This window comes from Molothrus ater, chromosome 5 (genome assembly GCF_012460135.2).
Source record: "Molothrus ater isolate BHLD 08-10-18 breed brown headed cowbird chromosome 5, BPBGC_Mater_1.1, whole genome shotgun sequence".
Classification (NCBI taxonomy): domain Eukaryota; kingdom Metazoa; phylum Chordata; class Aves; order Passeriformes; family Icteridae; genus Molothrus; species Molothrus ater.
This window is the reverse complement of record NC_050482.2, coordinates 4,576,062-4,588,655: the sequence shown is the minus strand read 5'-3', so window position 1 is coordinate 4,588,655 and position 12,594 is coordinate 4,576,062. Positions and strand designations below refer to the sequence as shown.

At 45.8% G+C, this 12,594-nt stretch overlaps 2 protein-coding genes across 2 annotated transcripts in view; one reads left to right on the top strand and one right to left on the bottom strand.

The window, feature by feature from the left end:
• ITIH5 (inter-alpha-trypsin inhibitor heavy chain 5) overlaps window positions 1-7,940 on the top strand; it is a 48,388-nt gene extending 40,448 nt beyond the window's left edge. Inside the window, exons 10-14 of the mRNA XM_036401590.2 lie at window positions 416-969; window positions 1,337-1,387; window positions 2,447-2,563; window positions 3,860-4,237; window positions 5,252-7,940. Of these exons, the coding sequence (XP_036257483.1) occupies window positions 416-969; window positions 1,337-1,387; window positions 2,447-2,563; window positions 3,860-4,237; window positions 5,252-5,550 (1,399 nt within the window). The 3' untranslated portion in view covers window positions 5,551-7,940. The remainder of the gene's footprint in view (window positions 1-415; window positions 970-1,336; window positions 1,388-2,446; window positions 2,564-3,859; window positions 4,238-5,251) is intronic.
• A 2,243-nt stretch (window positions 7,941-10,183) lies between these two features.
• LOC118698035 (store-operated calcium entry regulator STIMATE-like) overlaps window positions 10,184-12,594 on the bottom strand; it is a 36,300-nt gene continuing 33,889 nt past the window's right edge. Inside the window, exon 8 of the mRNA XM_036401107.1 lies at window positions 10,184-10,830. Coding sequence (XP_036257000.1) covers window positions 10,717-10,830 — 114 coding nt within the window. The 3' untranslated portion in view covers window positions 10,184-10,716. The remainder of the gene's footprint in view (window positions 10,831-12,594) is intronic.

The window sequence follows — 12,594 nt, the reverse complement described above, 5'->3', positions numbered from 1 at the left end:
CCATGCTGGGATGGTTCTGAACATACTTAAGAGATTCTGTTTAGATGCCTAAGGAACAGGCATCTAAACATCTAAAATCTAAATGAGGCAGAGAATAACTTCGGTTGACAGGGACCTCTGGAGATCCTGTAATTCAACCTCCTGCTCTGAGAAGAGCTAACTTCAAGTTTAGGTGAGGGTTCTCAGGGCTTTGCCCACTCAGGATTTGAAAAGTCCTAGGGGCAGAGACCCGCCACCCTGTTTTTCTAGGCCAAGTTAGAGTGGATGTGGTAGTTAAATTTGGTTTCTGATGGCTCAGACTGCCCCTGAATGACTTATGAGCCATTTTAGATAACCTGACTGTGTCCTTATTGGTGTACCAGTGCAAGAGTGTGTTCACACAGTTCTAACAGTGAAAAATGTGTCTTGCTTTAAGGTTCTATGATGAAATAGGAACTCCCCTTCTCTCTGACATCCGTGTTGATTACCCTGAAGACGATGTGGAGCAGGTCACCCAGAACTTCTTCCCCAACTACTTCAATGGCTCTGAAATTATCATTGCCGGCAAACTCATCAACCGCACCTCGGATAAACTCCACGTGGAGGTGACTGCCAGCAATTCCAAGAAGTACATCCTGCTCAAAACAGATGTGGCTATTGACCTGCTCAGCAGAAATGACATCAGGGGTGTCCCTGGCCTGGAGGATGGCAAAGGTGACAATAATTACATTGAGAGGGCCTGGAGTTACCTCACCATCAAGGAATTGCTCAACTCGCGGCTGAAGAGTGATGACATTCAGGAAAAGGACAAATTGATGGAGAAAGCCAAGTCCATGGCCCTGGCTTACAATTTTGTTACCCCCTTCACTGTTCTGAAGATGAAAGAGGCTGGACTCCACTCGGAGCCACCTCAGGAGGAGTTTATCAGCCCTTCCACTGATGGCATCGGGGAAAAGGTGCAGAGCCTGCAGGGGCACAAGGCCCCACCAGGTATGAGAGAAGAATCACCTTGTTCTGGTAAAAAATCCTTTTTCTGGGCAATATCTCATGGCTAACTTCGCACAGGAGTGATCTAGACAATGAACTGAGGGGTAAAGCTGAGATTTTCATACTAATTTTGCTAATTGTGGGTTGGGTAGTCTTTAGCAAAACTTTTAGGCCCCTCAGTCACCCCCTTGAAGCATTTACTTCTCTGTCGAAACGATTGGAGAAAAATTGGTATTCTACATGAAACTTAAAGTGGCTGCAGAAATATATCCCATAATCTCTCTGAATAATATTCGGGGAACATTTTTAAAATATGTTTCTTTCTGCTGCTCAGTAAGTAATTGTAACAGCTTTCCTTCCCCACTTCTAGGTATACGCAGAGGGCAAGATAAACAGAGGATTAAAATCTCCAAAACTTCAGGTCAGTGCCTGTTTTCATGCCTTTCATAATGCAAAATAATAGTGACTGATTTATGGAAACCTCAGATGCATATCACTGTGGTATAACCATCTAAGTGGTTACAAAATTCTGTTTGTCAGGCCTACAGAGCAGGGAGAAAAATGAAAACAAACCCAAAATACAGAGAGGATCAGTAATGAGAAGGACTGTGAGCAAGGCAGATGATCCATAACTCTTGATCCTCATATTTGTGACTTCTGCAGGTTAGGGTAGAGCAGAAACACATTCTCTCTGTACTAGAAATAGTGAAAAAACCTTTTAAAAATAATAATGCTGAAATATAAAAAAAGTTGTTGACGATAGAAAAAGGAGAAAGTTCTGTAGTATTTTACAATTTTCCTGTTTGTCCTGCATCTTTGCTTAACTTTACATGCATTAAACACTGAAGAATAAGTCCAGATCAAGAACTCTGACTTGAATTTCTCTTGATAGGGTCAATTTTACCTTAGAAAATAGCATTTTTGGCTTGCCTTATTAATGGCAGCTGAATGATAGTTGACGGTAGGTCAAGGATTGTTGAAAAATTAGGATTGTAGGATCAACAGCTGCTGTTGACTGCTCCAGTATGATACTGAGGGCCAGGAGGGGTCAGTGTGAGGTGGAGCCATGCAGCAGCCCTTGGTCAGAGAGTACATTTCTGTGTGCTGTGGGGATGTAGCTTGCCAAAAAAGAATGGAGAAGAGTTCAAAACACCTACATGATAATTCCCATAAATCACCAAAATTATATTCCAGGAAGAAAATATCCTGATTTTCATCTAGACTGTTTTGGGTTTTGAGTTGTCATTGAAAACCCAACCTCATCTGTAAGAAAAACAAAACAGTCTTTGCGAAAAACAAAGCAAAACTTGGCATTTCCTGGCAAACTCCGTCTGACCCTCTAAAAACAACAAACCAGGAGGACTTAGAAAAAAACAGGGACAAACACACTTTAAACAGCAGTTTTGTTGCAATCTTGGATGCTGCAGTTTTGTGTAAGCCTCTCACATTTGTCTCCTTTTCCACATTTGTCTCTTCTCAGCGGATGGGGACCCTCACTTCGTCATTGATTTTCCCTCCAGCAAGTTCTCTGTCTGCTTCAATATTGATGGAGAACCAGGGGACATTCTCAGGCTGGTCTCTGATCACAAGGAATCTGGTGAGCAGCCAAGTCAAGCAGTTTCTTGTGGAGGAAAATCAAAGAGTAAGGCCAAGCCTTGCAGCAGACCAAGCACCAAGGTGCCTCAGGCGAGGAATTGATAGGAAATTAGAAAAAGTTTCTCCTGTGGTTCAACTTCACCCAGTTACAAAGTCACAGCTTGCAGAGAAAAGGTTTGGATTCAACAAAATTGCTCTGCTGTGGGAAATTCCCTCTTTATTCACAGTATTGTTTGGTTTAGGACAGAGCAAAGTACCTAAGCACCACGGCTCTTTTAGTAAAGAAACCACCAAACTGGCTGGAGAGTCATGACAGTCCTGAGAAAACCCACATGATTCAGGATCTGCTTTACCCAAGCCAATCTGAGCCAAAGCATGGTCTGATCCCATCTGGAATTCTAAGCAGGGCAGCTAATAAGCAGATTATGTCCTGCTCAGGGCAATAGTGGGAGAAAAGGGGTGTCAAAACCAGAGACAATTCACTGGCTTGTTTTACAAAACCCCACAATAAATTTGTAAGATTCTGTTCTGTGTGGCAGTCGTCTAGCCCCCATATTTCTCTTAATGTGTGCCTTAAAAATACAAAATACAGCTCCAGGCAATGTTTCCCTTCAACTTCTTTCACAGGCTGTTTGTGCTACTGCTTGAATGATTTTGTGGCTCAAATGCAGAATGAGCTTGAGGAAAACAGACTCTGTAGCACTAGAACCTTGAATCTTTGAAGACAGAAATGGGAGATCCCATCAGGAATAATGGGCTATGGAGACATTTAATTTCAGTGTTAATGGCTTGGGTTTAGCTTGGGTTAGCAACAAGCCTCCTCCTTAACTGTCAGTCTTCAGAGGCTTGTGGGAAGTGAGTCACTGTCTTATGGACAATAGGTCACAACAAATATTAAAATGACTGGGAAATTTACTGAGGACTTTTAGGCTTTAATTGACTCATTGGGATCTGCATCTTAGAATACTCAAAAGTGGTTCTTTTTGTGGCACTGTGTACACTGTGATTAATGGGACTGGGGTGCACCTGCCTGCAGAGAAGGCCAGTATTTCTGAGCTTGGGTAAATTTAAGTGCTCTGTATGAGGTGACAATTCCATAACAGACTGATTATACTCGTTTGAATGCTGGTAAGTGAAATAATTGAGCATGAGGTGGTGAGCCTACATGTCCTCAGTCACAAGGCTTGTGTCATTGAGACAATAGGCCTGTTCCTGCTGGGCCCCTTCCAGCTCAGGCTGCTCTGTGGCCCTGTGATCCTGGGTTCCAGCTTTCACTTACTGATTGTTTTCCTGCAAGGTGTAACTGTGAATGGACAATTAATCGGAGCTCCTGCACCGCCCAACGGCCACAAGAAGCAGCGGACTTACTTCAGCACCATCACCATCCTCAGCAACAAGCCAGAGAGGTCCTACCTGGAGATCACACCCAAGAGGGTCATCCTGGATGATGGGGAGAGGCTTGTCCTGTCCTGTGGCCGGAGTGCTGTCGTGAGGAGCAGGAGCCTGGAGGTGTCCATCTCTGCCTTCTCCAACATCACCGTGACCATCCGGGACTCCATCAGCTTCGTCATCCTCATCCACCACTACAAGAAGCCAGCCCCATACCAGAGGAATCACCTGGGGTTCTACATCTCCAACAGTAAAGGCCTCTCTTCTGACTCCCATGGGCTACTGGGTAGGTGGCAGGTTCTCGGGTTCAGAGCTGTAAATCAGACAAAAATGGTGTTTCTGAGCAGAGACAGGAGGGAAGGAGCAAGGCAGGTGGGGATTAAGTTCACAGGTGAGACTTTCACATCCTCTCTCAAACAACTTCTCTCTTTCTAGTACCTCCAATTCCTCTCCTGTCTTTTCCTGTAGGGGCTATCTCTCCCTACCCCAGCTGTGCCTGGTTTTCACATTTCCACCCTTTTAATGATTGTTCAGTACAGTTCCTATTAGAATACACATGCTTGATGCTCCCAAGTACAGACAGAAACCAAATCTTCCCCAAGAAATTTTTGTGGCCCCTTTTTTCAAATGTGAGATGAAAGAAGAGCCAGCCCTACCTTTTGAAGGAATTAGGCTTTAGGTAGGCTGAGCAAATGGCCAGATGGTTGTGTTCTTTCAGCCAATGAGAAGTATTGATGTTTTTGGTCATGTACAGGTGCAGACCTCTAAAACTTCTGCCATAGTTTCTGTGCCACTCAGACAGCCCCAGGTGAAGGAGGAGATGATCCCTTAGGAGTGAGGTTTTGGACTCAGGCCACTCTCACTGACAAACCTCTAAATCCACACTTAGGTTTGGCCTAGAAGAACTTTCTCCCAAGAAGGCAAGGGAACAGAACTTGAACCTTCAGGCCTAGGACTTTTTGCTTGCTGATGGACATTGTGTGGGTTATTAACCTCTAGTAACCATGTCCCACAGAAGGGAACTTACTACTGGCAGCTTAAAAACCTCTTTAGGCTCTTTAGTGACCCATGGAAAAAAAAATAAATAGGAATTATTCTAACCTCTGTGTTTGTGGGATTTAGAAATGAATCACAGGAACAAGATTCATCCTGCTCTTGCAGAGAAGATCCGTAGGCTGAGAATCCTCAAATGCATCCTACCAAAAAAAACCCAAAAAACAAACAAACCACCAAACCACAAAAATTTATAAACAGGCACAAATCAGCCAGTCATGTACTCTTCTTTTATCTTGCCTTGCAGGTCAGTTCTTGAGCCATGAAGTTAAACTTCTTCAGGAATCCCTAAACACAAGTCATCAGGAGGTCGAGCAGAACCAAACAGAGGCGTTGAAGGCAAACCCTACAAACACCCTGAAGGTGAAGGGGAGGCTGGTTCCTGTGGTGTGGAAGCAGAGGAGGATCTACAACGGGCAGCAGGAGGTCGAGTGCTGGTTTGCCAAAAACAACGCGGACAAACTGATCGATGGGAACTACCAGGACTATTTGGCTTCTCATCCCTTCGACACGGGGACCAGCTTTGGGACAATCAACAGCCTTTAGGACCAGTCACAGCAATGCATTGCAGCAGCACGTGGGACAGCAGGGCCCTTCTGAAGCCTGTTCTAGGCAACTTATGAGTATTTCCTTACCTTTTGGTGCCAAAGAAACCAAGGATTTTGTCCTTGGAAATCAGCTGTCTGTCTTTCATGCTAAATGAACACTTTCATCAAATTCGAAGAAAAAGAAGGCTGGGGGAAAGGATCTGGTTAAAGGCATAATTGATGCTCTCTCAGTGGGTAGGGGGGAGAAATAAGCCAGTGAACAGTGCAGAGGCTGCTGGCCTTAAAATAAACCCATGCAGGGATCTATGCAATGCCCCCTGGGGCTGGTGAGTCACCCCACAAAAGGCAAATCATACAGAACAGTGCCTGTTGAGATGATAGGCTTTGCAAAGAAGTGACTTGGAGCACCTGCTCCAACCTTGGTCCATGGGGAAAGGAGAGAAAGACAAAAAGAGAGGAGAGGTGGGTGCATATTCATCTGCAGAAACCCATTAGCATCAAACAAAATCAAACCCTTAAATCAACAGGCCACAGGAGGGTATTGCTTTCCTGGTTAGTGGGATGAGGTCTGGATTTGGCGCCTAACATGACATTCCCTGAATCACTACAAACCCTTAAAACAGTGGTGTAAACCTTGATGGGGTTTATTGCTGTCTTGGCACACAGGCCGTGTGCTTAAAAAGCACCTCTGGTCCTCAGCAGCAACAGCAGTGGTGCAGGCTCCCATTCCATGGAGCAGTTAATCCAGCATAATTCAATTTAAATAACATTGCAGGGTTGGTGATTTCTTGAGCCTTGATTCCCTCGGGAAGAAACAAAGTTCCACCATGAGCTTCCAGCAGACCTGGAAGCTGTCCTTGAACATCACACCCCTTCTGCTCAGCAAAAATTAAAACTTCCTAAGGGGTGACAACCCAGTGCCCACAACAGCTTGTGAGCCTACAAAGCAGCCTCTTGACTTTCCACTAGACAACTCTAGCTGCTTTTGTAATCAGGGAGGAAGTCTTTATTTATTCCAAATTGTCAAAAAATTTTCATCCCGATTTCCCCTGGCTTCTTCTCCTTCCTTACCCTGCAGGAATTTGCGCACAGCAGGAATTTGGCAGCAGGAGGTTACAGAAGGGTCTGCCAGCCACCCCCACTGCAGGTGGTGCTCCAAACCCAAAACTGCAAGGCTGTGCTGTGTTTTAAAGTGAGGCATCACTGAGCAATGCTACAGATCAGCCACAGGGGAGTTTTAGCAGAGAACTTGTCCAAAGGGGACTTGACAACCACAAAGACGTTTACATGGCAAGGCCAAACTGAGCTCATGAACACTCTGCCTTTCCAGAATTGAAAAGGAGGGAGGCTGGGTGTGGAAGCATCTCCAGGAATTAAATGACATCCATGTGTTAGGAGAAAACAGTTGCCAGGGACCTACAGAAATAGGTTCAATCTTGACTGATTTTTATTTTTTTTTTCATATTTAACAATTAAATCATATTGTTGCTGTTGGAGCTCCAGCTGCTGGGGGTGGGGTGGTGATTTTCCAGTTGCTTGATCAGCTCGTTAGTGCTGCAAGCACTGTGGCAGCAGAGCAGGTGGCAAGCATGGTTTCTTTACTCACACCATGTGCTGCCTGGAAACAGCCAAAAAAGCACCAGCAAGATTGAACTGCACTCTGGAAGATCCTTACAGAGAGCTCAGTTAGCACAAAACCCGTGCCAAGGCTTGTACTTTGGAACAGAACATAAAGAAGGAACTACTGCTTTGGGCCCTGCTATCTTGAGAAATACCTCCCCTGTGAGAGAGAGCTGAAGGCAAGGCCTTCTGCACAGTCCTGAGTGTGGAATAAGAACACTAAATAATAATAATAATAATAATAATAATAATAATAATAAGGTTTAATGCTCTGCAGTTTGCTTGTGGGCCAGGAAGAGATGAGGAGGAACAGCTGTGAAGTTGACATCTCTGCCCAAGAAGAGAGGAGGAAATCACCCAGGGCCCACACCCAAACAAGCTCCCCTTTCACTGGCACAGAGCAAACAGGGAAGTGGCAGGGCATCTCTGGACACCCCAGGGTTTGGCAGGTGTCTCCATGCTGTCCTTACTGAAACCTCCCCTCTCCTCCCACACTGTGCTGTCCACGTGTATTGCTGCAGGGAGGGACGGGCTCAGGCTCTCCCTCATCTCCTCTGTATATAGATATGTATATAATATATATAAACACACACCTACTGCTGATAATTCATCGTTGCTCCTCTTTTCTCCTCCTCCAGCCAAGGAAACACATTTCTTTCAGGGCCTGAAGATGACAAGGATCAAGTCCAATGAAGCACCTGGAGCAATATACTCAAGGTCTCCTGAAGGCTCCAGTTATCCATTTCACAATAAATATTTTACAGTGAACACTGCAGTGAAGCTTTCATTTGGCAAAGATAAAAAACAAGCTTTGGAGCGAAGGCTGTGTGTGTTTTATGCTGCTGGACAGGCTCACGTTACCAGAGGACTGAAAGAACCACTCGCAGTTAACAATAAGTTGGGAATAAGTGATTTCAGTGGAAAATGAAAGGTCATTGATGTTCTTTAGTCTCTATACACTTGGTAGGAGGCAAGAACAGGCTTCTACTCCCACACTGAAATGAGAGTTTAACCACAGACTTTAAATACAGTAGAACAGGACATGGGAAAACAGTTTGTGCTCCTGCTGCCCAAAGAGCAAAGGCAGGTCATGGACTGTAAATTCCATTTTTTTCAGCTCTGAAGTAGGCATCACAACACTTCCCTCTCTCATATGGAGAGGAATATGAGAATATTGAAATATTAGGGGGAATATGTTCAGGCTTGGTCCTCACAGCCCTTTATGCTGTCCCAGAGAGCTCCCAGACCTCTGTGCAGTCATTGCAGTGAGGTTGCATTTGTTCTCATCTCCAAGAGTGTCACAGAGCATTTGGATTCACAGGGATGTGCCCAGTGATTGCACATTGCTCAGACAGCTCAGGAATGAAGCTGAGCACTCACTCTGGAGTGCAATGGAAACAATTGCATGGCACCATTTCAGAGAAGAGAAGGGAACAGGGCTGCTGGGACAGCACTGGCTACGCAAGGATTGAGAGGGAGAACCTTACCCCACATCCTACTTGTCCTGCTGCTGCTGATTGTGAACCTTCTCAGCCTCAACTAAGAGCTAAAATGAAGATCATGTCACTCACAACCCAGTTTAGGACAAGGACATTGCTTTGGCCAAATTTGCACTCTTCACCCACTGCAGGATTGCACTGTGCAGCCCCGTAGCAAGAGCAAAACTCCAAAATACCAGTATTCCTCAAAACAGGGAGTAAGTTTCCAATAGGGAAGCTGTTTTCATCTATTTCCAGTCAAAACCTTGCACAGCACAGGATTTATTCCAACCCTTACCAGTGCAGAACCACCCAGACAAGCAGAAGTTGTGTTGTGAAACCAACTGCACTGAGCAATATAAATAATCCATTCAGAGAGCTGTGTGCCATGTGCTCCAAAAGCCTTTTGATGTGCCAGCAGAAGTAGGATTTTGACCCTTCATTAAGGAAGAAAAACAACAAAAAAAAAGGACTTAATTTCCAGAAAAACAGTTTAAAGCTGCACAGCTGCAAGTGTAGCCAAGCGTGTCTCGTTCACTGAGGGGCATCCCAGACTTTGATTTGCATCTAAGGCTTCAAACCACTTTGAAGTCAGGAGAAAAACAACAAACCAAACCCCCCAAAAAAACCCCACCAAATATCATCTTCTCATGCTCCAAGCTCAGCCTTCACATCTAAATCCATCCAAGTCAGAAAATCCAAATCCTTTAATTTTTACTCCTTAATAAGGGCTGCTTTCTTGGGGAAAAATACAAGGGAAAAAGTGAAAATAAAAGAACATTCCCACCCATCACTTAAGGGGAGTTGTCTTGCAAGAAGCAAAGGCTAAGGCTCCATGAGGGAGAGCAGCCCAGTGGATCCTGGATCTCTGCTCCAAGGACTATCCCCCCATTTGGACTCTGGCTGGGTCCCTCCACAGCTGTGTCTCTGCATCCAGCCTGGGAGTGGGGTGGTGCAGCTGCTCTGTGCTCCCTCTCTCCCCAGGACAGCTGCAAAGTGTTTTGCATTTTTGTGTTTATGGACAAATACAGCTTGCTAAGAGGAAGGCAAACAGGGCAAAGCCCTGCACTTCACACTTGGAGCAGAAAGTGCCAGTCCTGGGGTGAGCCAGGGTCTTTTCCAGCAGCTGCACCACCCCAGGTCCTTCCTTACCCCCAACACAGGGCTGGCTAATGGGGCTTCAGACACAGCTTGAATCAGATCCTGCAGACATTTCAGCTGTTTATTTTAAACTGAGGAAAAGGGGAGTTGTCAGCTTCCAGTAAACACTCCCTTGTAAGGTGCTGACTGGGATCCATCTCTGAGTCTGCTCTGGAGCCCAGCACAGGCTGGGGCTGCAGCATCAGGGCTTTGCATTGAAGCAGCTCCTGCAACTCAAACCAACCTCTGTGGCTCAAGTTCTTCATCTTTAGGTTTATCAGAGCAGCCCTGCTGCAGAAACAGAATCTTCCCTGGTCAGGAAAGATTTCAGCAGCTCCCCTTCCTCTCTTTCACAGCATTGGGGTTGTGCAGAACATTAAGCACATGAAGGCATTTAATCTATGAAGCAATTTTAAGTCAAAGATTTATTGGATTCCTTATAAAACAGTAAAAAGAATCAGATCCACTGGGACAAGCTTCCCAATTCAAGCCATTTAAATACATATTGCAAACCAATTATTTTGAGCATTGTGCATATAAAAGTGTCACAGTTCAGGTACTACAGAATAGAGCTTTTTTCCTTTCTTTTTCTATTAAAAAACCAGACAATATTTTCATTTCAGTCTCTAGCCCTGAAAAAAGAAAAAAAAAAGTCACACCCAGTTGTCCAGCCAGGGAAAATCCATCCCTGTATCCCCAACCTCAACGTGCCTGCGTGTGGGGCAGACAGGTAAAGCAGATACTGCTCAAGCCTGTACAGGATGCACAGACAGCATCCACAATTGCAGGATAGCTCTAAGATGAGGCAGGCAAGAGGATCTCTGTAGATCCACAAGGGTCACCCAGTTTTCCCCACCCTGCCCTTCCTTGGCCAGCTCGAGGATCACAGTGCTGCTCCTTCCTCCACCTCCACTGTCCTGCTGCTGTCAGATGACCACTTGGTAGCTGGGCTGCTTCATCTTCTGGTTGGTTCCCCAGAGCCCTGGAATATCCTGGTCGCTTTCAGACTGATCAAAATCCATGTCTGGAGACAGCAATACCTGGAAAGGAGAACAGACAGATGCTGATGGAGTCAAAGGTCTCAGAGCTTCTCAATTCTGCTTGCTGAATGAGTCAGACATTCCTACAGAGGGGTCTGCTGCCAGATCCAAGCCTCTCTGGTGTGCTGGTGTTCACAGGGGTCCCAGGATGAGGGAAGAGATGAGAATGTTGAGTCCATGTTTCAGAAGGCTGATTTATTATTTTATGATATATATTATATTAAAACTATACTAAAAGAATAGAAGAAAGGATTTCATCAGAATGCTGGCTAAGAATAGAACAGGAACGATAATAAAGGCTTGTGACTGACCAAGACAGTCCAGACAGCTGAGCTGTGATTGGCCATTAATTAGAAACAACCACATGAGACCAATCCCAGATGCACCTGTTGCATTCCACAGCAGCAGATAATCTTTGTTTACATTTTGTTCCTGAGGCCTCTCAGCTTCTCAGGAGAAAAAATCCCAAGGAAAAGATTTTTCAGAAAATATCATGGCTACACTCTGGCAGATGGGTAAGGCCTCAAGGTGATCTAGACCATCTCTCCAACAACAGCCAAAGAGATCTGGGCACAGGAACCACAACAATCTGGTGTCCCAGCCCCTTCCTTGAGAGCAGAATGGGCAGCTGAAGGCTCTGACCCCATGGGACAGAACTCACACATGGATGTCCAGGCCTGGCTGAAGCCTCAGTGGAGATGCACAAAAACGAGCCCACATATTTTGGGAACAGCTGCACCACATGTAGACCTTTTCCCAGGCCCCCAGCTGCTTGTCACCTCCACAGCTCAGCCAGCAGGGCAAGCAGGGCTCCAGGCTCAGCCTCAGCCATGGAGCCAGCTCAGGAGGGGTGTCCTAGCCTGGCAGCACCTCATTTCCACCTGGCACAGCAGCTCCTGGCTCAGGCTGAGTTGTGGGAGCCAAAGCACAGCACTGACACCTCTCACTGGTGTTTGAGGTAAAAAAAAAACTTTTTTTTTTTTTTTTTTTTTTTTTTCCCGGAGGACCCAAAGGAGCCCCCACACCCTCAGCAGTTAACTCCACACCTGAGGCTACCCCAGCCCCTCCATCCTCCTCACTGTCAGACACCCAAAGAACAGCAGCAGAGTGAATTATGGTCTCTTGTTGTCCCCTTCATTAGTCTCAAGGAATTTTTTTTTTGGCTCAGGACACACACTGGCAAGCTCTGAACCGTTGCAAGATGCAGACAGAGCCACATGTGGGCGTTTTTCAGCCACATCCTCTGGAAGAGGAAAAAGGCTGGATTTTATCAAGGAGATGGCTGGCATTGGGTTTCAGCAGAAGAGTGCTGCCAGCAGTGTGCATGGATAATTGTCATGGCTGGACAGGTTGCAATCATTGAATCCTCAAGGTTGGAAAAAACCTCCTAGGCTGAGTCCCACCATTAACTCAGCACTGCCAGGCTCACCAGTAAACCTAAATGCCCCTGAGCACCACATCTACACGTTTCTTCAACACTTCTAGGGATGGTGATTCCACCATTTCTCTGGACAGCCTGTGCCAGTGCCTGACAATCCTTTCAGTAAAGAATTTTTCCTTAATATCCAATCCAAACCTCCTCTGGTGCAACTTGGGGCCGTTCCCTTCTGTCCTGTTCTTGTTACCTGGGAGAAGAGACCTGGCTACAACCTCCTTTCAGGGAGCTTTAGAGAGGAATAAGGTCACCCCTGAGCCTCCTTTTCTCCTGCATGCCCAGTTCCCTCAGCTGCTCCTCATCAGACCAGGCTCTTTGCTCAACCCCAT